Source organism: Larimichthys crocea, chromosome XV (genome assembly GCF_000972845.2).
Source record: "Larimichthys crocea isolate SSNF chromosome XV, L_crocea_2.0, whole genome shotgun sequence".
NCBI classification, from domain to species: domain Eukaryota; kingdom Metazoa; phylum Chordata; class Actinopteri; family Sciaenidae; genus Larimichthys; species Larimichthys crocea.
The window spans coordinates 12,176,182-12,203,377 of NC_040025.1; the positions used below are offsets into that span (position 1 = coordinate 12,176,182).

The following is a 27,196-nucleotide window of genomic DNA, read 5'->3' on the forward strand; positions in this document are numbered from 1 at the left end:
AACACTTCTGGCTTCTCATCATTGCACCAAACGTAACAAGAGCTCGCAGATCCGTCTGGTTTCTAAGCAACCGGCTTCTTTAACAGCTCCAAAAAAACATCGTTAACATCGTTATATCACGTTAATGCTTCACGAGTACTTCCTCCACCAACCATTGCTCTCGCAGCCGCAGTAACAGAGTTAATGTGTTGTTTCCCTGTGGCAGACTTTTAGTTTTAAAATCATGTTTATGAGCAATTCTCACACAGAGATTATAATTATGGATACATTAAGTTATTTATGCTGCAATAGTTCAGTTACTTTATTGCTTTTATACTGCGGGGTAGATGAATTCACTCCCCTCAGGGATCAATAAAGGTTTTTTTTTAGCGCATTACATAATAATAATAATAAATCATAATGTATCTGCTATATGTTGTATTAATGAGAAAGTGGGAGCTTAGTTAACTTTCAAATGGATCAATAATCAGTTATTAAAATGTATAAACCACGTTATAATATTATATAACATGTAATAAAACAAACTCACAGCCATCAACCAAGTTTTTTAATTTTTTAATTTATTAAGCTACACATTGTATAAATTCTGTTGATTTAATGGTAACATATATTTACAATATGTGCAGTACAGTACGTTCACTTCAAATAAAGAATAACATATTTCATCATTCATAAATTAAATGAAAAGTCCATGACTTGGTTCATAAAACATTTCTAAAGTAAAAACATTATTAGTAGTATTTATATTTGGTGAACACGTCCACAGCTCTTCTGTCTCGTCATGTTTGAGTATGTTATAAACTGTGTGCCATTAAGGCTGCGGTCTGCTGTTTGTCTGCATTTCTCCTACAAGGCTGTAATAATTTATGTAGCTGGTAAAAAACATCCAATCTCTGATTATCTAAATGATAGATAGATAATCAGTAATTCCCACTGTGTAACAGGAGCATAAACGTGTTAATATCTGAATTAACTATGACACGAGAACATCAAACATCTGACCTAATGGACAAACATTTCTCAGAGTATCAGTTCTATAACGAGCTGCAACTAACAAATATTTTAATCAGTAGCCACTTTGCCAATCAGAGACCCAAAAACTTTTAATTTACTGCGATGTGAGCGAGAAAAAACAGAGAGCCTGAAGGCATCAAATGTTTGGTGCTTTTGCTTGAAACAAAAAAAATATTGATTCTCAAAACAGTTGCAGATTAATGTATCCCCACATATGAAGTTGGTCCCAGCTGTTAGCAGAGAGAGACTTTTGGACTCCCGCTGTAAACAAACACAAGACGCATTAAAAAGATAATTCACAGGTGCATTACAGAGTAAAGTTAATCATGCAACAGTAGTTTTATATTAAACACTTGAACCACCAAACAAGAGTAGTAGCGAGCTGGACAGCCCTTCAGCAGAGACGAGTTGTACTCATGTAACTTGTAATAACAGCCCTTCACGGTAAATCGAGCAGGTTGTGTTGGGCGTACAGTTCCTCTGTGACTTGGTACACCTCAGAGATGAGAGGCAGAGCATCACCCAACATGGCCACGACCTGCTCCGGGGTTCCCACGTTCATCACCTCGAAGAAGGCCGGACGCCCCGGCAGCACGCAGAACGCCATGCCTGCAGCTTTACGCACCACCCACGGGTGATGCTGAGAGAGAGACTCATTGTAGGCCTCGGCACACATGACGGACGTCTTTCCGTCCTCGCCACTGGTCCGGAGACGCTCCAGGAAGAGCTCCAGCCACCTCAGAGCACGGTGGAGCCTCAGGAGAGTACGACAGCCCGACTCTGGGTGGTTCCCCCTCTTGTTCAGGTCCACCAGTTCATTCTCCAGCTCATATTTAACCATGGACTGGACAGTGACGTACTCAGAGCTGTTCTCGCCCTCCAGGTGTGTGACCAGGATCTTGATCTTGTTGACAGCATCCTTGGAGATGAAGCCGAAGACGCTGCCCAAGCTGTTGAGAAACCTGTCAGAGGACAAACACACTGTCAACACCTTCATATGTCAACACAGTATGACTACACAGTGTTATTAACCCTCCTGCCGTGTTCACCTCCCGCCCCTGTAACTGCTCTTAAGGTAAAATGACATTTGTCTCATCAGACTGGACTGAAACTGTTCTGTTCTGTTTTGGCAGCAATGGCTTTCCATCATATATTAATGGACTCTGGTAAAAAAGAGTTGGAAGCTGGACTTGATGTCATCCACACGAGATGTCGCATACCGTGTTGGCCCTGGCATCATTTTTATGTTTTCCACTCTCACTCTACTTCTTCTGTCCTGGGGGGGATGAAGACCAGAGCAAGTGTCCACTCTTGGACTGGAATGTCTCCTCAGGTGCCTGTTCTTCAGGTGCCAAAGTCTGGATCAAAAACTGTGTTGTCTTCCACTTCCAAGACATCCTCCTCTATCTCTGGTTCGATTTCAGTGCCCTCTTCATCATGTCCACTAACCTGGGACAGAACCTCTTCGACAGAGAACCGCTTGGTCAGTCACCTACTCATTGTGCTCAGAATAAAAGGAGTGCAAGGCAAACATCAAGCTATATATATGGGGTCTGTGTGGGTTCACATACCAGACACCTGTCCAGTCTGTGTGAAGATATGATACAGATATGTTGTATCAACATGTTTCATCAGAAAGTTGGTTCACTTGGTAGGATCGGCACATAAGCACGGGAAAGAGATGACCCGCAAAAGACATTGTTGGGGTGGTGTGTATGGGGATGTTTTCTGTCTGATGGATGAATATAGTCTGTGTTATGGACTTTTCTATCCTTAGGTTACACGAGGTCACGTGTGGGCCTTGAGGTCCTCTGCAGTATTAATTGTTTGGCTTTGGTTGGGAACCGTAGGTGCCAGTCTATCTCAACACTGTGGTGTCCAGGGTCACAGAGACCTATTGCTGCCTTCATAGACATAATAGATAGCTTATTGTTGACGTTCCAATCTATGTAAACAGACATCTGTGTCTCCAGACTAGAATATGCTGACAATAACACCTCCATGGGTAAAGACATTCTCTGTGACTAATTCTGGGCGTGTAGTATTTGTGGTGTTATCTTGGGGTTTAAAGTCTTGGGCAGAATGTGAGGCACTTCTGATGAACTTTGAGAGTGTCTCTAATTCTCCTTGGCCAAGCGTCAATACATAAGACAGCTTAAGACATCAGAGGCTCCTGAACACTTTCTTCCCTCCTGACCTCACCATTGACCTTTGACTTCAGCAACTTCTCCACAACAATCTGGATACCCATTCATTTTCTATGGCGGGAACACCACAGGTGTAACAAGGTTGATTGAAAAAAAAAACACAAGCGATCATCACTTTTTTAATACACAATATTTATGAGTGTTGACTTACTTGATGAGTCCACGCCAGCCAGCCACGTAGTGTTCGACATAGACCTCTTTATCCTCGGACAGACACAGCTTGAACGTGTCGAGCACCTCCCGCAGACTGAACTTCTCCTCTGGAGCCTCCGGAGCTGCCATGGTTTGTTTACCAGGAAGTGCTGCCGGCCAACGAAATGAATGAGATAACGACGCTAACGGCTGATGAGCAAAAATGAAACGTGCCGAGGTGAAAACAAACCAAAGGTTAAACGTTTTTACCTGAGATTAAAGTCAAAGAAAGGCAGATTAAACATCTCCGACAGGTCAGTCCTGCTCTGATCCGACTCTACTGCGCAGACTCGAGCCGGGAGACACAGGAAATCGGTGACTTTGCCTTCAAAATAAAAGCATCGGGACAGATCGTAGCAAAGGCTGTTTAATGTTTATTTAATTTGTACATTTTATATGATCTCCCCTTTCCCCTTTATTGTCCCTTAATTTTAAACATACTAATACTAGTACTATTATATACAAATGGTTTACATTGAGGTTATTTGGATAAGGGCACCAAAGAACCACCAGGATGGCGCCACTGTCAAGTGTGTTGATGTTTGTGTTGTAATGTAAGTTAAGGGAGTCATGCAGGATTGGATGTCTCAGGTGTTGTTGTGGGTTTTTCTTTTTTAGTGACCTCTTTTTTCCTCTGTCCCTCTCTTACACAAGAGTTGTACTATTCTTTACTTTGACTGCATGTTTTGGGGGCATAACCTCCACTGTATATAAGTTCTTGCCCCGCATAGTTCAGGAGAGTTTCATTATTCGGCTGGAGGCTCTCCAAGTAACATTTTACTTGATTACGATACTGAACTTATTGTAATAAATTGGTTATACAACTAAGACAGTGTCGGCGAACATCTTCAACTGCATCGCCACTGAATATACGATATAATTTTAATTAAGATTTTTGTATTGTGTTCTGGGTTACTTACAAAGCAGGAGCGTAGTCAGGATTTAATAGATGAATAGCACCTAACCCCTCAAAATGTTTTACCAGACACCCAAAAGTAAGTTTCTACATGTTCTTTATATTTTTTCTAATTTTTCATTTACATTTTTTCTTTCCTTATATGTACGTATCTATGTGCAGACACCTCAAATGTTTATTTATTTTATTTGTACATTTTATATGAGCTCCCTTTTTCCCTTTATTGCCCCTTCATTTTTAAAAATGTAACTGAGGTGTCTGCACATAGATGCATAGTTACATACTAATACTAGTACTATTATATACAAATGGTTTACACTGAGATACTTGTCTGTGTCACTAGCTGTTATTTTGATCCATCCTGACTTTAATTTGGATAAGGGCACCAAAGAACCGCCAGGACGGTGCCACTGTCAAGTGTGTTGATTTTTGTGTTGTAATGTAGGCATAGTTCAGGAGAGTTTCATTATTCGGCTGGAGGCTCTCCAAGTAACATTTTACTTGATTATGATACTGAAATTTGTTATACAACTAAGACAGTGTCGGCAGAGTTTTTCTTTAAACATCTTCAACTCAATCGCCACTGATTATACAACATCATTTTAATTAAGATTTTTGTATTGTGTCCTGGGTTACTTACAAAGCAGGGGCGTAGTCAGGATTGAATAGATAAATAGCACCCTAACCCGTCAATTCTTTTACCAGACACCTAAAAGTAAGTTTCTACATGTTCAAACATTTTCACATTTTTTATTTCCTTATATGAAGGTTTAAGCTCTGCTTCTCCACACCACTAGGCATAAATTATTGAATTCTTTATTTAAACATATATGTAATGTAATAGGAAAAAATATTTAATGTTATAATGACACTGATGACAATAAATACCTTGTGTTATGAAATAGTCATGTCCCACCTGATCTCCAAAATAAAGTCTGATCCTGAGCCAACATATCAGATATTTGCATCATAAATATTTACTTAAAAAATCAGCCTGTGAAATACCTACATGCGTAAATGAACGCACAGATATCTTAACTTCCAAAAATATGAAGAAAAAAAAAAAGCATGAACGCTTTGTACAGTTTTTATTTTGAAAAGCGCTGGCCGGAAGTTTTGATGTTTAACGGCAGTTAGCTTCAAACCGGTGTGAAATGACGCCACATGTACACAAGTTAGACAATTAACGTTAATTAATAAACAAGCTGTTATTCATCCGGAGCGGTCAGCACATCTAAAAATATATAAAAATATATATAAACCTTTAAAAATATGCCTGAAATCAAAGTGACACCGCTGGGTGAGTAACGCTACAGAGGCTAGTTAGCATCTTCAAGGCTAGTTCTGTCTTTATAACTTTAACATTATACATCAGATAGACGTCTGACTGCACTTGAACAGTCATAACTTGTGTATTCTGTCTTGTGTTGGTGACAAACTGCTTCTAACTGTCGCTGTTTTGCTGTTAGCAGCCGCTGTTAGCCGCTACAAGCTGCTAACTTAAAGTGTTGTCATGGTGCGTTCACGGTCCTGTTTGTTTTTTTTTGTTTTTTTTTAAACTCTCCCTCTCTCCAAGGTGCTGGACAGGATGTCGGCCGCAGCTGCATCCTCGTCTCCATCGGAGGCAAAAACATCATGCTGGACTGCGGCATGCACATGGGATACAACGACGACGTGAGTCAGTTGTTCAGCAGGACAACAACAACAACAACAACAAGATGACACAAATATTCACATTAAAGTGAGGGCAGGAACAATTCAGCATGCAGGGACAACAGGTGGTGTTATGCCACAGCTGACAGACTCTTTCTTTCTTGTTTATGAGTGATTAATTAACAAAGCATAGGATCAACTGCCGTTAGAAAATCAATACACAGCCGTTATTAAACCAATAAACGCCAGACAACCTTATCATACTTAACAGTTACCTAATGTTTCTGTAGCGTTGACAAAAGGTTCCTGTTGTGGAGAAATCGCTGAAGTCAAAGGTCAATGGTGAGGTCAGGAGTTCAGAAAGTGTTCTCTGATGTCTTATGCTGTATTATTTATTGACGCTTGGCCCAAGGAGAATTAGAGACACTCACAAAGTTCATCAGAAGTGCCTGAGTCGGTCTCACATTCTGCCCAACTCATCCTGGTGGATCGACTTTAAACCCCAAGATAACACCACAAATACTACACGCCCAGAATTAGTCACAGAGAATGTCTTTACCCATGGAGGTGTTATTGTCAGCGTATTCTAGTCTGGAGACACGGATTGGAACGTCAACAGCAGCTATCTATTGTGTCTAAGAAGGCAACAACAGGTCTCTTTGACCCTGGACACCACAGTGTTGAGATAGACTGGCACCTACTGTTCCCAACCAAAGCCAAACAGCTAATACTGACGAGGACCTCAAGGCCCACACGTGACCTCGTGTAACCTAAGGAGAGAATAAAAACAGTTCCCTGCGCTGACACCAAACTCCCTTTAAGAAAAACATTTGAACAATTCTTTACGTGTCCGTAAAAACACCTCAGATAAAAGAAGTCACATGTCCGCAGTCTGACTGTCAGCTCAGCATCTAAATAACCCAGAAATATAAACTGTATAACTGAAGATAGCGCAGCTACCATCTGATGATATTAAACATTTTTGATTTCATCAGAACGTCAAGACGAGAAATAGGCTGATATTTGTCTGTGGACAGACTCACTCACTGGTTTAATCGTGATACAAAGCAGCTGGCCTTTGCCGAAGTGTTTTTAAAGACTTCTTTTTGTGAGTATAATCCTGTGTTTGTCCTCGCAGAGACGTTTCCCAGATTTCTCTTATATAACCCAGAACGGCCGTCTGACGGACTTCCTGGACTGTGTGATCATCAGGTTTGTTTTTACTCTCACGTCGACATAAAACAAATAAAACCATTCAGTGTTTTTACACGGCTACTCCTGCTCCTCGCTCAGCCACTTCCACCTGGACCACTGTGGTGCCCTGCCCTTCATGAGTGAGATGGTGGGCTACGACGGACCCATCTACATGACCCATCCCACCAAGGCTATCTGTCCCATTTTGCTGGAAGATTTCCGGAAGATCACCGTCGACAAAAAGGGAGAAACGAACTTCTTCACCTCGCAGATGATCAAGGACTGCATGAAGAAAGTCGTACCTTTGAACCTCCACCAGACTGTCCAGGTGCGGCGCCGATATCATGTCTCATGTGCCCAGATAATCACGTCAGCTGCTCCAGCTGCTCTTTTGATGGCGAATCAAGCTGTTTCTGTTGTGCTGCTGTGCAGGTGGATGATGAGCTGGAGATCAAGGCGTACTATGCAGGCCACGTCCTGGGAGCTGCCATGGTGCACATCAAAGTGGGATCAGAGTCTGTGGTCTACACTGTGAGTGTAAACAAGTCTGCACTGTATCACAGTCCGTGAACTTTACCAGCCTCAGATTAATGTCTCTATCTTCATCTTCAGGGCGACTATAACATGACACCTGACAGACACTTAGGGTGAGTGGTTTAATGAGTATACACTGGAGTTTATGCACACACGCACTGCACGGCCTCGCCATCTTTGTGTTGTACTTTTGCAGCGCTGCGTGGATCGATAAGTGCCGGCCGGACATCCTCATCTCAGAATCTACGTACGCCACCACCATCCGTGACTCCAAGAGATGCAGAGAGAGGGACTTTCTGAAGAAAGTGCACGAATCCATAGAAAGAGGCGGGAAGGTAAGAGTTGGGCCGCAGACACTTTCAGATCATCTTTCCGTTCAGTCGAGTGGTTTTGTCTGCGACCCGTGATGGAGAAGTTGTAATCTAAACTCTGATACTCTACCTGTTGTGTTCTGATTTAGTTTATTTCACGAACCATCTTCTGAATCCGAGTCTGACTGAAATTTATGCTGCAAAGAGAGAGAAACGACAAAGTTTAATTTGGTTTGTGGTTGAGCGACAATGAGAGTGAGCGAGCACCGAGAAAGTCGGGTAATCAGAGAAATAAAAAGTTATTTTCCTGATTGTTTCACAGTTACAATGCAGACAAACCTTGCAGTGATTCGCCACAGCGCCTGATCCTGTCTGAACACAGTTAGTTTATATTATTATTATTATTTTTTTATATTTTTATATTTTCTTTTGTTTTCTCGTCCTCTTTTCAGGTCCTCATTCCAGTTTTCGCCCTCGGACGAGCACAAGAGCTCTGCATCCTGTTGGAAACATTTTGGTACGTTGTTTCTACACCAAATAAATTTTTTCTTACGAGTTAGTGAATTTGCGTTGGCTCGACTGGTAGCGGAGATGCACCCCGTGTACGAAGGCTCAGTCTCTCTATTCCTACCTTCCTTTCAAAATAAAGGCTCAAAAATAATGTTTAATGTCTGAGAACTAAGAGGGCAAAGACAGCGATGAGTGGTTGGTGGTCCAATTAAATATAATAATGTATGATGATCATGATATTGTGGCGTAATTGGATGTGATTACAATAAACAAAGGCCACAAACTGTCTGTATTCACTTTATTACTCGTCACAGAGTCATTTTGGTGTATTTAACTTCTCATATTAAGTCTCAGCTCATTAAACAGACACTCTAATCACCTCTCCACCTCCATCAGGGAGCGAATGAACCTGAAGGCTCCGATCTACTTCTCCACCGGGCTGACGGAGAAGGCGAATCACTATTACAAACTCTTCATCACGTGGACCAATCAGAAGATTCGAAAGACGTTCGTACAGAGAAACATGTTTGAATTTAAGCACATCAAAGCGTTCGATCGCTCCTACGCCGATAACCCCGGACCCATGGTGAGCACCGTTTGTCCTCCACAGGATTTACAAAGCTCCGTGAGGTGAATTACAACACCGTGTTTTTTAACTTTCAGGTGGTGTTCGCTACGCCAGGTATGCTGCACGCTGGTCAGTCTTTGCAGATCTTCAAGAAATGGGCTGGAAATGAGAAGAACATGGTGAGTTTGGAAGACGGAGGGATGGAAGATGTTTTTATTTTAATGACAATACTCGATAAACAAATTGTTCTGCTGTGTTTTAGGTGATCATGCCTGGGTACTGCGTACAAGGAACAATCGGCCACAAGATCCTAAATGGGCAGAGGAAACTGGAGATGGAAGGGAGAGCGACGGTGAGGCAGGTTTTCTTTTGGAGTAGAGCTGCCGCTCCTTTGCGTCGAAAGTAGCCAGCTGAGGCGGTTCAGGTATCTGACATGTAGCACATCTAGCCTGGGAACGCCTTGAGATCCTCCAGGAGGAGCTGGAATGTGTTGCTAGGGAGAAGAACGTCTGAACGTCTAAACCTGCTGCTTATGATAATTTAGCCTCCGGGCTTCTCGGGTATCCAGGCCAAGACGTCCTCTGTAGTTTGATTGGTAACTTGATACACAAGAAAAGTCTTCATCAGTGAGTTTTAAGATTGTAAGCGGAAACCAGAAAGGTTTCCAGTGCCGGGATCTCGGTCCCTCCTCCAGATTCTACATTCATATGCAGGTAGATTAGAGATCAGAGTGCGGCTCACTGTTTCCTCCAGCGTCCAGGATTTATCTTTGCTCATAGCTTCATATTTAATAAAACAGATGTTGGATTCGTGTTTCTCTGAATATCCAGTCATGTCATGCTGAGTGACTCATTTCTGTGTTTCTTTCAGTTGGATGTGAAGCTTCAGGTGGAGTACATGTCGTTCAGCGCCCACGCAGACGCCAAAGGCATCATGCAGCTGATCCGCATGGCGGAGCCTCGAAACATGCTGCTGGTGCACGGGGAGGCCGTGAAGATGGAGTTCCTCAAGGGGAAGATCGAGCAGGAGTTCAGTGAGTGCAGACACACACAGCGGTAATGACACGTAACGAAGCACAAGGTGTCGTCAGCGGCGTGTCTGTTTTTTAAACCGCAGGCATCGACTGCTACATGCCGGCCAACGGAGAGACGGCGACGGTGACAACGAACCCCAGCGTGCCCGTCGACATTTCACTCAACCTGCTGAAGCGGGAGATGGCCCTCGGAGGTACGCTTTGTTTATTAGAGGTGTGACGAGGCGGTGCAAAGTTCATCTTTGGTGGTTTAAGTGCAGAGTGCCCACTCAGTTTCAGTTTGTTGGCATTTCGACTCCTGCCTGTTTCTTCCCCCGTCCTCTCGCCTAAATGTCACGACCCAAACAAAGAGAAATGTCATGTGTTCTGATTTATCACGCAAACCTCTGACCCCTGATTCACTCGTGGAAGAGTGGAGGGGCGAGGAAACTCATCAGATATTTATCTTATCTTAACTTCACTACTGTAGTTCCTAAAAATCAAGCTGATGTCCAGGTTTATTTAAGCCTCATAAAAAACTAAAATGACACGTCTGAGCAGTGACCACAAATATTTATAGATTATTAATTCATTCATGTTTCCAGATCAACACTTTAGAGGACGCAAGCAGCAACCTCTGTGGCTGTGAAGTGAAGCCACAAAGAAAGTCCCCGTGTTAAAATGCCACAACTTCACAGCAGAAATAAACATGTTTACAGCCTGGTACAAAAAACAGTTTTGGTCTCTGTAGTTACAGACGTTACCGATACAACGCCCATGTTTCATACAGTCTGTGGGTTGAAGTGTAATAACTGTTACTGTGACTGCCAGAGCTGACGATGTGTAGTACAGTCAGTTGGCAGATCGTCAGGTCAGGAATCTCCCAAACTTTTACACTTCATCACAACAAGCACATTTTTATAGAAAACACAAACTCTGTCTGAAGTTTGTAGATTTGTGAAATTATTGACGGGGACTCTTCAGCAGCACTTTCATACTGCGTCTTTGTTCTTATGTTGAAGGACCTCTTCCTGATCCCAAAAAACCTCGCACCATGCACGGCACCCTGATCATGAAAGAAAACGTGAGTTGACTTTTGTCATAGCTGGATTTGTTCGCTTTGTTGGGTCATCAGCAGCTGATGACGTAGCTGCCTCCGTGTCGTCTTTCTCCGAACAGAGTCTGAAGCTGGTGTCGTCGGAGCAGGCACTGAAGGAGCTCGGCCTCAACGAACACCAGCTCCGCTTCACCTGCCGAGTGCAGCTCCAGGACCCGCACAGCGACAACGACACGCTGCACAGGATCTACACACACCTCAAGAGGTGAGACGGGAAGAGGACGGTGACTGAACCTCCTGCATCGACTCACTAATCTGCATTAATTCACGATGCCTCTCCTCTCGTATGCCACATCTATCATAAATGGCAGACTCCTGATACTACAAGTCAGTGCACTGCAACAGTGAGCCAAGCTTCACCTCCCGCCCATTAATCAGTAATGCTCGTCACTTTTAATTACATTCAAATGAGCTGAAGTGAAGACAAACCACGCCTCGTCAGCTGTGTTTCTCGCTGTGCCGTGAGTTCACCCGCGTTTTGTTCGATTTGAAGCTCAGAAATTTGAAGTTAGACCGCTCTGCTCAGCTGTGATAGACCTCGAGTGTAATGACCCACTCAAGCCAAAGTATGACTCTGTTTCCGAACTTTACCGCTCAAACGATGCCTACATGCTGCTCAAATGCTCGGCATGGTTGGAAGCACATACCTGTGTGAGCAGCTTTTATCTAAACATGATGACCAAACTTGACTTGACCCCGTTTGTCCCTCGACAGTCCCAGTTTCTAATTTTGGCCGTCTCTGTGATCGAGTTTGGCACCTCTAGTCTTAAGATATTTATTTGTGACATATCTTCTTTATTACCAGATGAAACTTGTGTATCATATTTCAGTAACATCTGCTGTAACATCTGTAGTTTGAGACATTTCAGATAATGCCTGTCTCTGTCTTTCTCGGCTTCAGCGTGTTAAAAGGTTACACCATCCAGCACCTCCCCGACGGTACAGTCATGGTGGAGTCCATCGTCATCAAAGTCTCCTCCTCCGCAGAAGACGCCAACACCAAAGTCCTGCTGCTTTCCTGGAGTTATCAGGTGAAACATTTTAACTTCAGCACCGTGATGCCTTAGCTCTGTTTTGTCTTTGTTTAGGAGTAAAATGTTGTGACTCTGCTGGTTTCACGTTCAGATATATCTATACATCAGGTGATCATTCATGGACAACAGAGCTTCAGAGTGCAACCATGTCTGTCGCACTTGACAGGTTTTTGATGGCAGAGATCTGTGAAGTGCGACTAAAATATGACAGATAAAATGACAGGTGCATGGCCGGCCTCCTCTCCTCCACGCAGTATTTCTAAGAACGAGATTCTGCCGGGCTGTACCGGACTTTTTCTCTGCGTGTTTTCATTCTGCTTCATCAGTTCATCACAAAATCTGACAATGTGGCTCCTTCCTGCAGGGTTCTGCAGAGGTATGGCCAAGATTATATGTGCTTTAAAACATAACTGTAACATAATGTCCAATTTTTATTTATTAAAGTGTTTCACAGGGCAAATAAAAACAGAATTAGACAACAATGACAGTCGAATCCAGCAGAATAGATAATACATAAATAAAATCAGGCCGTGCAATGATAAAATGTTATAATAAATAAAAGTCTTAAGGTGATTAAAAACATGAATTATTTTTCCGTGTCAGTCTGAGTCAGGAAACGTCTGAAACTTCTTAGATCAGCGGTGTCCAAACTTCTTTTAAAGAGGGCCAGATTTGACAACACTAACATTTAAAAATGAAAATAATACCAATAAAAGTTACATACAAATGTTCTGTAACAATTTTGCTTTCATTTTCACAATTATCTTTTTTTATTTTTTATGACAGCGTAACCAAATCTAAACTAATCAGGCGTGAACAAATCTAAAAACCAGTTCTTCCTTTCTTTCACATCTGGAGTCAAAGAATAAACTGTATGAACACGTTAAACTTACATGAAGTTGATACAAATCTAAACCTCATGTTCATTCTAAACATGACTTATTATGAATAATGCAAGGTCTGTTAACATTGAAGTTTAACACGTGTCACTCTTCTCTTTCACAAAATCATTCAGAAAGTCATATTTAGTGTCACATTGACAGATATAACAGCAGCAGTTATGTCCTTAAAGGTTTAAATGTCAACAAAAAAAAGCCAAATCTTCCAGCCATACATTGTCTGACAATCCTAGCAGGCCATAAATAATATATTATAAAAATGAAGCTTCAGGCCGCATGAAATCTGACCACGACCAACTTATTCCTTCATGTGAAGAGCCAGGGACTGAAGATGCTCGACAGGTCGTCTCTCTGTTATTACTTCAGTCTTCTCCTGATTCAGTGGCAGAATTTTTTTTGCCATGCAGTCATTTTATCCCATTAATTAATAATGTACTAAACTGGGCTGAGGTCATGAGGAGATACAGAAATGTACAACTATGTGTCATCAGCATAGCTGTGAAATTCAACGTGGGGAGCATATAACTGTTGATCGATTAGCACCTTTCTAGTCTTCCGACCACTCAAAGCACTTTTACACTACATATCTCCGTCAGTTCGATGTGTGTCATCCACATATCTGTGGTAACAGACATTGTGTGTCTCATGGGCAGCGTATGAAGCTTAAACTAAAGCGGGCCTTGAATTGATCCCTGTGGGACTCCCTCCGTAGGATGTGAACTGTTTTGGAGACAAACTCTCACAGACTTTCTCATCAGAAATGTGAGACCTACGGGGTTAAATGCAGAACGCACCATGACGTTTGCGCTGAGATCATTCACAGCTCAGACGAGCGCTGTTGCAGGACTGTAATGTGGCCTGACCCTCTAAAAAGGTGACAAAAACAAGGCCACAAGCACAGTTTAGAAGGAGAAGAAGAAGGTGGTTGTGATGTTTTTCTGAGCTCAATAAGCATGTAATGGTCTGACCGCTGTACGCTGTAAGATCAATGAACATCAACTACGGACAGATCACACAGGAGGCAGATTTATTCTTGATAAGAATATGATTTATTATTGACTGTTGTTCAACGCCGGGTTCAGGAACCAGAGCTCGTTTGGTAGAAAAGCGTTACTCCTGACGTGCACGCGTTAATTTTACCTCTGCTTGTCTCTCTTAAGCTGATATATTATGTGAATGTGACGACACATCAGGCCGATATTAAAACGAGGAAATGCTAAACCTATTTTTATTAAATAACATTCCAGTTGTATTTGATGTTTTTTCATTTAAAAGATTCCTACAATAACCACTACAGCAGGGTCGTGAACCACAGTTTGAGAGCCAGTGGTGTAGAGATAATAAACAGTAGTGGAGAAAAGACGCAGTCCTGTGGGGATGAATATAAAATCTTGTGTGAGTTTTTGAGCCCTTGAGTGCTGCTACACCCTGGCTCCACGTCTTTAGAAGATCTTAGAGGTTATAAATGCAAAAATATGTCACCAAAATGATTCTCAAAATGATTTTCCACTATATACTGTTTCACAGTATATAAAAACACGCCGCTTCCTGCATGAACACTGCAGCGCTGCACAGGCAGTCGTGGTACTGAAACTCTGCAGGTTGTGGTATCACATTGGTATCTATTTCAAGTCCGCTACAGGTGAGAAGAAAAACACCATAGCACAAACACGTCGCTTGAATCAGAGCTAAGTTTAGATGTCCTTTGTAAGTGTTCAGCAGGTGACGTTCAAAATAAAAGAGTGATCAAGTGATGAAGAGTTTTATTTATTACTGCACAAATTGTTCCAGCCCACGGTTTGTTCCTGCGGCAGACCCCTTTCACCACAGCGCGCATGTTCACCTCTGTTCGGTGAACCTCTGTTTTTACATGCGCGCACAGTCGAGAGGGTTGATCAGCCGTAAGAAGTGAAAACAGTCGTGTGGGCTGGAGAGTTTGAGTTCAGGGGCTTTGAAAGTAAGAAGGGGGAAACGTTTCTGTCAAACTATGCACAATGGAAAGAGAGTGGTCGGCAATTAAAGATATCAGGAGGTGTCTGTCTGACTTTGTCACACATTTTCCATCCTTCTTTAAAAAGTGATTTGACTGCAACAAAACTTCAGCTTGAATAACTAAAAACAGAAACTGTTGTCGAGGATTCAAAGATTTATTTGTAACATACACAGTGATGATCAGTGAAATACAAAAGAATATACTTTAAAGATTAGTAACAACATAAACGATTAAAAAGTAGAGACAAGTTTAGCACCAGTAATAAAAATCTATGTTTAGACAGTCGTCATCGTCAAGCGTTGAAGACGTACAGGCGGTGGAGTACGGACTCGACTCTCCTCTTTGTGTCCACCTCGGTTACTAAACCATCGGAATCAAGGCTGTGCTTCATGTTTCCACATCGACCTAATCAAACCTATTTTATTATCTTAGATTGATATCAGCATAACCCAGGTTAATGACCGTCTGACGTGCATCAGTCTGTTCAAAACTCAAAGTTTATCCAAAGCTCTCCTCCTTCTGTCTGTTCCACATACATGAGGTCACAAAACATCTTTTCACTGGTCGACAAGAGTCTAAATGTCGACTGAAGACGAAAGAGGATATGAACAGATCGACGGCGACGATATAAACTGTATTTCCTGCTGAAATAAAATTCTAAATACTGTAAAGGTTAGTTAAAATATAAAGGATAAAGAATATAAACACATATATAGCCTGTAAAATAACTAAAACATACATCACAAGTGTAACAGTCATTGTAGCAACATTCACAGATTCTCATGTCACACACATTATAAACCGAGAGAAGATCATCTGCAGGTTAACTGATGATATATGGAATATATCATATCATTATATGAAATAACAGCTGTAATCTGCAGTCTGGTTGTCAGCCTGTGGTTCTGGTGTTACACTGTGATGACTTATTAAGTTATTAATAGGATTTTCTTTTTCAAGCTCCTTTTCTGACTTTTCATGAATATTTACATGTTCGTTCTTGTGGATTATTTCAGTTTCAGCTCTTATTCAAGTGAAACAATCAGTCTCACATGCAAACACAAAGAGGTCGAAAGTAGCAGCTGCTGCTGGAAAATGAGGAACTGCTGTCACATAATAAAGACCACTGAATACTTTCATGTACTGACAACACTTCAAGGTATTTGTGTTCATGTTAACGTGTCTTAAAATTAATATGGATTGTGTTTCTGTGTTTTCTCGGTCAGGACGAGGATCTGGGGAGCTTCCTGTCAACTCTGCTGAAAAAGGGGCTTCCATCTGGACTGTGCTGACCCAAAACTACGAACATTTTGAAGGAAATGTGAGGCTGAAAGTACTACCCAGAACCGAGAATCCCTGTCACTTCAACATTTTTGTTTCATTTCCTGTCAGGATAGTTTTAAATTATCCTTAAATGAACCCGTTTTTCTGATTGGACCATTATTTTGGGGCTAAACTTAGCAGAAAAACATACTAATATTCAGATTTCTTCATTTATTTTGATGTAAAAAGCCAATTTAAATAAACACTTTTGTAGAAAAGACTCATTGTTGCGATGCTCGTCTCACTGAACGACATAAACACCCCGACGCTTCCTCATCCTTCCGCACTCCCATGTCATCTTAAAGCACTTCCATTTGCAGTGGTTGGTGGTGACGTAGTAAAGCAGCGGGTCCAGGCACGTGTTGAGGACGACGAGCGCCATGGTGACCCGCCTGGCGTTGTAGATGATGTGGGCGGCGACGCAGCTCCGGATCACGTCCGTGCGTCGAAGCAGATGCAGCAGGTAGACGACGTGGTTGGGCAGGAAGCAGAGCAGCATGATAGCCAGGATGATGTAGATGACCCTCACGGCTTTTTGGGCTGTTTGACTCTTTATCTTGGAAATGCGCCTCGCAGCCAGCGGGTAACACACCAGGATGATCAAGGAGGGCAGCAGGGAGCCGATGATCAGGCACAGGAGGCTGTACGCCCCTAAACGCGAGCTCCACTCGTGTCTGTCGAAGTTCTCGAAACATTTCTGACCTCCGAATCGGTCTGAGTTGGTCTTCAGAGGTCCCATGAGGAAGAAGATCAGTATGGCAACTCCAACCACACACCACAGCAACGTGCTGACGACCAGAGCGCTCAGAGGGCCTCGCATCCTCAGATAGGTGTGTGGATGCACGGTGGCCATGTAGCGATCCACGCAGATACAAGTCATGAAACAGATGCTCAGGTACATGTTGGCGAAGAACAGGATCCCGGTGACGCCGCAGACCACGTCGCCAAAGACCCAGTTGTTGCGGTTGAGGTGGTAGTGGATCTTAAACGGCAGAGTGCAGAGGATGACGATGTCCGCCAGAGCCAGATTACTGATGTAGACGCTGAAGGCCGTGCGAGGAGTCGTCTTGAAGGTGAAGACGAATAGCGCTGCAAGGTTTCCCGGTAGACCGATAACTAAAGCAAGGATGTAGACCGCCGGGAAAAAGTAGTACTGGTACTCCTCCGAGGGTGTACCGCATCTGTCGACTGTCATGTTCATCTTCATAGATCACTGTGGGGTTGAATCAAAGAAGGCGTGGGTTGCTTCTCTGCTGCTCTGCAACACAAACATGTTTCCATTCAGTTCATTCAAGTTCTTTCCACTTTTACTTTCACACTACCTTGAGAACAAATCTGCTCAGTTAAAAATGTTTTTAACACTTTGTTTTTGTTCCAGAAGTCGACTACATTATTCTGTTTTTGTTAAAGTTTACGGAAACGAAAGAAAAAACTGTGGTGAACATTTCTTCTACATTGTGTGAAACAGAAAAAGTCTCTCAGAAAAAAACCTCCAAGACCAAAACCAAAAGACTTTCTGTGCAAGAAAAAACATTTCTAAAGCTGCCTGACAGCAAACCTTTTGATTTGATTAGAATATCAGACACAGTGACTTGACTGTAGATCTGTGAAGACGCCTCTCATCTCGCCCCCCATCAAAGAAGCTTCTTCAGGTCTGACTGACCTGTGGGGAGATCCGAGTATTTAACCTAGGCAGGATCGTAGACTATCAATGCTCGTTGTCGTGATAATGGTCGTCAGAGTTGTTAAAGGTCCGGTGTGAACGATGGTCATCGTTCTCAGAGTCGTTAAAGTCTCCTGAGGTCCGGTGTGAACGATGGACTTTAACGACTCTGTTGACAGTCATCACAACAAGAACTAACAAACCAGGTGTGAACCAGGCCTGGTCTACGATCCTGCCTAAGTTATACTACGTAATACTCAGATCTCCCCACCGGTCAGTCAGAATCGAAGAAGCCTCTTTGATGGGAGGTGAAACGTCTTCACGGATCTGTAACCAAGTCCACTTGCCCCAGATTTAACCCTTCTTGACGGAAGATGACCGAGTACCTCCACAGACTAGAGTAGTAACCATTGTTAAAGGTTTCGGCAGACACATTGTATGAATTACAATAAGTGTTAGTGATGCTGTATTGTATTGTCGTCCCCTTTAATACTGTCTATAAACACTGACCACTCAGGTTTAACTTTCTTACACAGTCACATATTTGAGACATGAAATATTTCATCTGTTCAGGTAAAAGATTTGTTGAATCCTGAGCACAAAATCATTTTCAGACATTAGATTTATATTGATTACATCTTAACCCAAACTAAACTTTAAATGTATTATAAAAGAAAAGACTTACCAAGGTTTTTATGGTTTCCTTTGTCTGAACTGCAGATGCAGAAAGCTACACCGCATGCTGACAGCTCGTGTGTTTTGATGCTCTCTGGTTGTGCAGCTCCTCACGTCACACTCCTCTCAGCACGCAGTGAGTTTATGTACCACGCTGCTCTTCGCTCGAGCCTCTTAGTTTCCTCTTTGAGTGTGTGCTGTAGGTGTACTGTGAAGGGAGGGGCAGGAAACAAACCATAGCATGGCACCCACTAGATTATAGACGCTGTAATCACTCAACATCTCCAACCGCAACCTTCATGCATTTCTAAAAGAAGTACGCTGTACATCCCTCCCCTTCTTGAAGAAATATTTTGATTTGAGTTTACATGCAGAAACTTTCCCAAACTCTGTCACACAGTACCTTAAAAAATAAGAATAATAATCCAATTATCTCCTCAGCAGGTTACATAATCTTTAAAATTAGTGTGTTTATAATATCGGTATGGTTTGAGGGCTGCTCTGATGGTTTGTTATGATGCTCACAGCTTCTTCACGTTCTCTTTGGTCTTAAATGTCTGAGGTCTGTATTTACAGGGTTAATCGGTTTTGAAGTTTGGGACATACTAAGACTAAGAACTTTGTTCTTACAACATTTGCATCAATCTTGTGAAACAGGATCCAAAACTTGTACAAACAAGATAATAATTTGTGCACATAAGATCCAAAACCATGCAAACAACAGATAACAGTCTGGCCATAATATTAGGAACGCCCTGAAAGAAAAAATAGTATCAACAGCTGCACCACTAGTGATTTAAATGATATTTAAATATTTTTGAATGTGTGCCGTGAATTAGCTGAAATAACGAAGGGCCTAAAACTATATTTTGAAGCATGGACCCTCCTCAAGACAGAGCCACAAGATCAGGTAATAAAGCATGACCTTATCACGTCAGCTCATATTGTGCCTTAGTTTGCACATTCCCCCCCAAAAATATTATATATTTATCCAATTGCCAGTTCATTGGCACGTTGCTTTGTTGTTAATCCGGATTTGGTAGTTTCAAATTTTTGCTTTTCACAAATCAAATCAGGCAATTAATCAAAGTTTTAATAAATAAATAAATTATGGCTCGTTATATTTCAGTATTGTTTTTTTGTGCTTTTATTCTGAAAGAACGGGACCGGATGTTCCAGTGTGTAGCGCGGAACATGAAGCGATTTTTTTTTTTAAACAGTCGTTAGCTGACATGCTAAGATCATGTAACATGCTTAAATACTCGATAACTAAAAGTCTAAACTAACAAACGACTTTATTAACCTCAAGTTTAAGCGCGTACTTCAAGACGGTGTTCGCGTTAGCTGGCTAGTTAGCTACCGGTGTTACGGATTAACGAGCGACCGTGTTAAACGGCGACCTTTGGCGGGGTTGTCATAGTTACCACAGCCGTTAAAAATTTAAACGACGCTGTTGTTGTCAAATAATGACACGAGTCTGATTTATATAACCACGACAACCACGGAGGCATTCGGCTGAGGGGTCACCAGTTAACACGGTCGCGTGTTAAAGCGGAACACCGGTTGGTCGATATTATCCTGTAGCGTCGTTTTAAAGCCTCGTTTGGACACTCGCACACGTGTTCGGGTGTGTATGACGTGCTCCAACGTTAGTCATGGATAAATGTCACATCTGCCTGAGCTGCTTCGATGGACAGGCTGTGGGCTCCCTGGAGAGCTGTGCACACGTGTTCTGTCATCAGTGTATCCTGCAGTGGTCTCAGGTAAACATGCAGGACCGTCGCAGGGGGGGTTCGAGGCCCTGCTCTTTGACATGCGTAATTGTGCATGAATAACAGTCACAGGGACGCAGCTATTCTAGTTCTATTGCGCGCATAATCTCGCTGCAATACGTTTTATCAAGTAGAAGAATACAGCATAATCATGCACATAGTCTCAGCTATGACTTTTTACTTTTCATTCCAAAGGAGAAAAAAAAACAACTGTGTAACGAGTGGCGACAGTACGTTCATTTCAGTCACTTTATTTTTGGCAACTTGACATTTTAAACAAGCAGATTAGGACACTTTTCATTAATTATATACATTCATTAATTACAACTATAGACAACTTATTTTTCTTATTATTTAACTTATTTACGACACTAACCCGAACAATTAAGATGGACTCACCATGCGTAAATTGCGCAGAAACTAATCCCTTCAGAGTCACTTTTCTTGCCTTCTTGGCCGCAAACTCAGCAATATATTTTCTATAATCCAGTTTGGATGCAATGTCGCCCAGGGCGCAAATGTGGCCAGGACCGGCGCTGCATGTAGGTGCGCAAATAGTTATGAATTAATTTTAGCTTTAAAAAGCTTCGCTCGACCGATGCCACAGTGTCGGTGTGCGTGATGGAAATGCTAGTTGTTGCCACCGCATCTCTGGAAGTGCTGACAAATTTATCCAGCAATCCCCGAATTGTGAAATTCTTCCTTCTTTTTATTTTTTTTCCTTTTCTCAGAGCCCGATCTGTGCTTGCGAAATCGGTCGCGTTCTCTTGCCGTCGACATGTTTACTTAATGACATAGCACAATGAAAAACCCGCTTAACTTGTTGGATTTGTTTTTTTTAATTTATTTGTTTGTTTTTATGTGACATGCCATTGGTACAAGATCATACATAACTAATGTATTTTTTTAAACAAATAAATTAAATAATTTAAAAATAAATTAAAAAATAAAAGATTAAACACACAGCACGATTGAAGGCGCGAGGCCCCCTAGTGGCGCGAGGCCCCCTAGTGGCGCGAGGCCCTGTGCGGTTGCACAGTTCGCACAGCCTATGGGACGGCTCTGTAAACATGCATTTAAAATATGTCATGTGTCATGTGATGCAGCTGTTGTGCATGCTGTATGAAGTCTATGGAGCATGCTTCTCTCTGCAGCCAGCTCCAGAAGCTGCACAGAAGCAGCCTCCTCTGTCAGTTTCTGATGAAGAAGTGTTGAACATCTGCAACATTAAAAGACACCGAGGGCCAGATCCATCACGTCCACACATCTTGAAACATCCTGAAGTAGATCTATGCTTCAAAACAAGTTTAATTATCCCAAATTAATGGCTCACTAATTTAAGAAAAACATTTAAAAGCATTAAACATTTAATATCTATTGAAATACACAAGGTCAGAGCTCAATTATTCTGTACTTCAGCAGGTTTCATCAGAGACCCAACAATGCCCACCAGTGTCAAGGAGCAAAGCTGCTTCTAGTTTGTTATGTTTCATGATTTCCTGACATTTTTTAAGGCACAATGATTTATGGATTAATCAAGAGAATAGTTGATGTCCACCTGAGCCTTCTTCTTTTCTGTGATTGTGAATCCTTCACTTCAGACGTCAAACACTTGCCCGGTGGATCGGATCAGTTTTGCGTTCATCCATCAGAGGCGACGTCCCGGAGGAGACGTTCAGAAGAAGGTGGGTTTGATATGTGAAGCTTTCTGCAAAGTGTTTTGGAAATATGTTGGAGCTGACGCTGTTTGTGCTGCTGCAGATCAAGGTGAGGATGCATAAAAAAGATGATGACGATGAAGAGGAGGAGGAGAGCGGTGCTGTTATCTGTGAGGAGTGTGGACGCAGCGACCGAAGGCACCGGCTGTTAGTGTGCATACAGTGTGATTCAGGGTAATACAGAGCACATTTAATCATGACCCCACCCTCAGATGCTCCATCTTTAGACTTTAATGATCAGATCATACCTGTAGCATTACACTGAGAGCAACAGAGTGAGTTACTATGACATACTTCTCAGAAACGTCGACAGACTGCTTTAAAAAACAGTTTTTTGTTGTTCCAGGTATCACGTGGACTGCCTGACACCGTCATTTAACACGAGACCTGAAGGTGACTGGATTTGTCCCGAGTGTGCGGTCAGTCCTCAGCGTACAGGTGAATGTATATTTCACATTACTGCTAACCAAACATTCGGCACCTGATGAATCTTCTTCTCTGTCTCGTGTAAATACAGTAAAATCCATGTATCCATCCACACTGTAAGTAAAATGTAGGAATATTTATAAATGTTCACATTTCACAAACACAATTTTCCAGGAAGTAACAGTCCCCGTACAGACGGCTCCATGGTGGTGGAGGAGGAGATCAGTGATGGAGAACTCGCAGACCTTCTCGCTGAAGCAGATGAAACCACATCGACCAGCAGTCGCCTTCGGCCGTCCACCGCGAACCGTTCCAGCAGCTCAGCTGAACGACGCCACAGCCGGAGGATCCAGAACAGAGCGAGCAGTGATCCTGATCCTCGGCCTCAAACATCCTGGGTCAGTTCAACGTCACACACACACACAAACACAAACACACGGAGTATCAACTGTTTATGCAGCAGGCTGCAGCTGCACATGCAGAGCAAGACCAAGGTGGATGCACCAGGACTTCACTACTCTCTGGAGTCACTTCCTCTGGATCTTCTACCTCCCAACACACCTTGATTCATCTAGGAATCTTCTCTACTTCGCTTCCCAACAAGAGTTAGACCCAGTCGTCTGTGGGACACACCGCTGCCCGATGATCCTGAGGTCCTAAAATCCAGAAGAAAATCGTAGTCAGACTTCAGACAAACAGAAATATAAACATTTAATTTGATGATCGTGTTAAATGATAGATGGTAGGACATCAAGGTTCCTGGTTCGAACCTTGGCAAACACGGTAAGGCCCCGGTGTGGAGTTTGCATGTTCTCTCCGTGTTTGTGGGTTCTCTCTGGGTACTCCGGCTTCCTCCCAATTGTTGTGGAGAAATCGCTGAAGTCAAAGGTCAATGATGAGGTCAGGAGTTCAGAAAGTGTTCAGGAGCCTCTGATGTCTTATGCTGTATTATTTATTGACGCTTGCTTGGCCAAAGAGAATTAGAGACACTCTCAAAGTTCATCAGAAGTGCCCAACTCATCCTGGTGGATCGACTTTAAACCCCAAGATAACACCACAAATACTACACGGCCAGAATTAGTGTTTTTACCCATGGAGGTGTTATTGTCAGCATATTCTAGTCTGGAGACACAGATTTCTGTTTACACAGATTGGAACGTCAACAACAAGCTATCTATTATGTCTATGAAGGCAGCAACAGGTCTCTGTGACCCTGGACACCACAGTGTTGAGATAGACTGGCACCTACTGTTCCCAACCAAAGCCAAACAACTAATACTGACGAGGACCTCAAGGCCCACAGGTGACCTCGTGTAACTTAATGATAGAAAATTCCATAACACTCCCAATTAATCCATTATACAAATGGTGCAGGGATGGTTGTTTGGAGTCACAGCTAGAGAAAGGAGCTTTTATTGTGCACAAAACAAAATATCTTTCATCCAGATGGTTTGAAGAGCGTTTGAAGGACTCTCCGGGCTTGTCTGAGAGCATCAGGTATTCATTTATTTATCAGAAGAATAGATGCTCAGCTCCATCACTTAAAACAGCAAACGATGAGTTCACCTCACCTGCTGACTCTTTGGATTCCCTGAGAAACATTTAAAACATTACACCGCGTCGTGTGACATTAACTTTGACATTAAATGTTATTCATTTAACTTTTAAGAGCACCGCTGACTTTAAGGTAAGTAGGACAGGAAAGTTCTGGGAGATGTTATCACGGACTCGTGGTTTTTGTTCGTTTACAGTTCACGTGTCAGACAAACCTCTCACTGTACGCTGCGACCACGTTTCCTGCTTTGCTTCCCCCAAACGAGCGCCGACAGCAGCGCTGCAGATTCTGGGGCAGCTGCTGGTTTGAGGTTACAGTCTGAAAGGAGCCCACCGTCTTCACCGTCTGCGTGGGTTCACTGTACTGCTGCTGGATTCACTTCGACTTCTGACATATCTGATCTTGAATCAGCCTTCGAGAGGCTTTTATCGTCTTCTGACCTCTGAAGTACTTCAGACGGTGGAGTACCGGCTTCAGGTGGCTCACAGTGGCTAACGCTCTTCACCTGAGGCCTCGGTCAACACCTGTAGAGGAGACGGCGCTTTGTTTGCTCACACAAGGATGTCATTGTTCAAACACAAACGCACAAGCACTCTGGGTAATCTTCCCTAAAATTAAAATAAAGTTAATAAAGGGAATTAAAGTTATTTATTGGCAGGAGTATTACAAAAGAACAAGAGGTGAGGCAGACTATCAGGGGGAAAGAGTGAGTGGATGCTGCTCAAACCAGAAAATAACGAAGCCGAAAAACAAAAACCTCGCTGTCTAACCTTTATGTCATAAACAAAAAAACACAGAAAACAGACTAAACTGAGTGATTTTAAAAATATCGGTTGGTTTTGCTGCTCGCGCTTCCCTCTTGGTTTTTCGTTTAGTTAAGTCATGTGAGGAAATCAGAGAAGATCTTTGTCCGTGTGACAGCAGGAAAACGTGGATTCGACTGTAAGGCAGCCCCTAAATTTATCAACGGGAACTTGAAATATGTACGATACACTAAGACGAAATGACAATATGACAAAACATGCACACATTCATGTGAATATAACGTAACTAAGGCACCATCCAGTCACATCTTCAGGTGTTATTTCTGTAGCAGACGCTAGAGTTCATCGCTTCTTGTTTTTCATTCTTGTTCCTCAGCACGTTCCTAAATATCTGTTAAAGGCTGCAGACGAAGAAGCTTCACCTCGTCACAGTGACACCAGCAGCAGCAGCACTGCTTCAGTCAGTAAGTCATCAGCTGTTCACCTCCATGCAGATTGAAGAGTCTTTGACATTCAACATGTTTTTATGTTTGACAGCGTTAAAGTCGAGAAAAGGGAAGAAGCGTGCAGCTTCATTTCCTCACAGGAGACGCCGTGGATCGCCCACCGACTCAACAGATTAAAGAGCTCCTGCCTGAAGCGACCACGAGGTGGCGGCGTCGTGTTTGAACTGAACTGAGCAGAAACTCTCTGCTCTTCTTTGTTTGTTTTGCTTTAACTATTCTGTACTTTTATATCCTTCAATAAATCTCATGTAAAGACCAAAACAAACAGTTCATCTCACTTCCCCACAGTCCAAAGCATTTTAACTTTAGTAAACACTCAAACAGGATTAAATGGATCATTTATCTCAGATTATATTAGAGAGCATTTACAGAAGCAGGTTGGTGTGTGTGGGATTAACCTAAATTTAACTACAGTGTGTGTGTTCATGTAATGGACAACCTTTTGTACCTCATCAGCCACAGACACTCACCTTTTTAATTAACCTTTACGATTAGATTCAATTCTACACAATTAAACATTAATTTAATTAACTGCTTCGCAAGATGAGTTCCTTCAAAGCAATCCACCGGCGTTTTCAGTAATGTTCTGAGGGACCACGATGCTTTGAGCTAAATGCCAGGATTGGATGGGATTGGCATTAGTGTTGATGAAGATGAGACGTATAGTTTTTGCAGTTCATCCTGAGGGGAGCATGACTATATCTGTACAAAATGTCTGGGCAATGTAACTAACAGTAGCTGAGATAGTTAGTTGTGATTATTTCACAGGATGAGTGAAAAGTTTGGCCTGCTGGTGGCGCTGAAATAAAAGTCTAAAAATTGAGCAGGATTAATCCTCTGGAGACTGTGAATGTCTGTACAACATTTTATGCTGTAAAATAGCTGAGGTGATGCTTCAGTCTGGACGAAAGTGGCGGATCATCAGACCAACATTCCTGTCACCAGCGTGTCTAAAACTGTGAACAGGGAGCTCAATTTAAGCATCTTTTATCTGAGTACAACGTGCCTGAAATCAGTGTTTATTAGTGTGTGTAGGAAGAGATGGTAGGTGGTCAGAAGAAGCATGAATCAAACACTTCAATCAGGAGCATCTCGTCTGGAGGATCCCCTCATCCCGCTGCCTCAGCATCATCCAGCCTCATCGCCTAGCAACACCAGTCTCAGGATGTGGTCCGGATGTACTCGAGAGGAGGGTTGCCTCAGTCAGATCTGTTGTTTCTGGTCACGCGATGTTAATTTAATCCTCCGATGTCGAAGAGCATCGATAGAAAATCAGTTTCTGAGAGAAACACGAGGTGAAGAGATCGTTCTGCTGAGCCGTGACCTTCAGTCTGCTCGCTGTGTGTGTGTGTGTGTGTGTGTGTCTGTGTGTGTGTGTTGTGATTCAGTGGGCGGCAGTTAACAAAGCCTGCAGCTCATCTTGCCCTACTTTACCCCCAAAACAATGTGAAGAACACTTTCATTATCCAGACATGAAATGAACAAAATGTTCAAGCTGAGACGCTGTAAAGGTGAAAGATCACTTGATGGACAGTGAAATAAACTGCTGCCAACTGTAGCTGCTGTCAGCCAATGTTAGCTCAGTTTGTTAGCCGGGGCCAACTGGACTTTGAGGGTTTTTATGACCATGCCAAAATCTG

At 42.6% G+C, this 27,196-nt stretch overlaps 4 protein-coding genes across 9 annotated transcripts; 2 read left to right on the forward strand and 2 right to left on the reverse strand.

Moving 5' to 3' along the window:
- Positions 1–551: 551 nt before the first annotated feature.
- Positions 552–3,738, reverse strand: cptp (ceramide-1-phosphate transfer protein). Its single transcript, XM_010752324.3, has 3 exons — positions 3,624–3,738; positions 3,373–3,523; positions 552–1,976 (listed from the first exon to the last, which is right to left on the reverse strand). The coding sequence occupies exons 2-3, from the start codon at positions 3,501–3,503 to the stop codon at positions 1,454–1,456; spliced, it is 654 nt and encodes a 217-aa protein (XP_010750626.1). The 5' UTR covers positions 3,504–3,523; positions 3,624–3,738; the 3' UTR covers positions 552–1,453.
- Positions 3,739–5,430: 1,692 nt separating this feature from the next.
- Positions 5,431–16,697, forward strand: ints11 (integrator complex subunit 11). The gene is made up of 17 exons (XM_010752326.3): positions 5,431–5,629; positions 5,906–6,003; positions 7,121–7,194; positions 7,276–7,504; positions 7,609–7,707; positions 7,789–7,823; positions 7,907–8,045; positions 8,474–8,538; positions 8,928–9,117; positions 9,195–9,278; positions 9,362–9,451; positions 9,970–10,132; positions 10,216–10,326; positions 11,134–11,195; positions 11,291–11,433; positions 12,130–12,259; positions 16,381–16,697. The coding sequence occupies exons 1-17, from the start codon at positions 5,602–5,604 to the stop codon at positions 16,444–16,446; spliced, it is 1,806 nt and encodes a 601-aa protein (XP_010750628.1). The 5' UTR covers positions 5,431–5,601; the 3' UTR covers positions 16,447–16,697.
- On the reverse strand, positions 16,687–18,962 carry LOC104936308 (lysophosphatidic acid receptor 6). Of its 3 annotated transcripts, none has more exons than XM_019253028.2 (2): positions 18,826–18,962; positions 16,687–17,690 (listed from the first exon to the last, which is right to left on the reverse strand). In XM_019253028.2, exon 2 carries the CDS (start codon positions 17,682–17,684, stop codon positions 16,719–16,721), a length of 966 nt encoding a protein of 321 aa, XP_019108573.1. In that variant the 5' UTR covers positions 17,685–17,690; positions 18,826–18,962; the 3' UTR covers positions 16,687–16,718. The 3 variants fall into 3 exon arrangements, with proteins under 3 accessions (XP_019108573.1, XP_019108572.1, XP_010750627.1); XM_019253027.2 differs by having other exon boundaries at positions 16,687–17,730; XM_010752325.3 differs by having other exon boundaries at positions 16,687–17,735.
- LOC113747737 (PHD and RING finger domain-containing protein 1-like) lies at positions 18,861–25,815 on the forward strand. 4 transcript variants are annotated; one of them, XM_027288627.1, is made up of 7 exons: positions 18,861–18,951; positions 22,189–22,272; positions 22,349–22,479; positions 22,652–22,743; positions 22,906–23,129; positions 25,427–25,514; positions 25,588–25,815. In XM_027288627.1, exons 3-7 carry the CDS (start codon positions 22,361–22,363, stop codon positions 25,671–25,673), a joined length of 609 nt encoding a protein of 202 aa, XP_027144428.1. In that variant the 5' UTR covers positions 18,861–18,951; positions 22,189–22,272; positions 22,349–22,360; the 3' UTR covers positions 25,674–25,815. The 4 variants fall into 4 exon arrangements, with proteins under 4 accessions (XP_027144428.1, XP_027144425.1, XP_027144426.1 ...); XM_027288624.1 differs by lacking the exon at positions 18,861–18,951 and adding an exon at positions 19,996–20,578; XM_027288625.1 differs by lacking the exon at positions 18,861–18,951 and adding an exon at positions 19,996–20,578 and having other exon boundaries at positions 25,427–25,510.
- Positions 25,816–27,196: the final 1,381 nt, after the last annotated feature.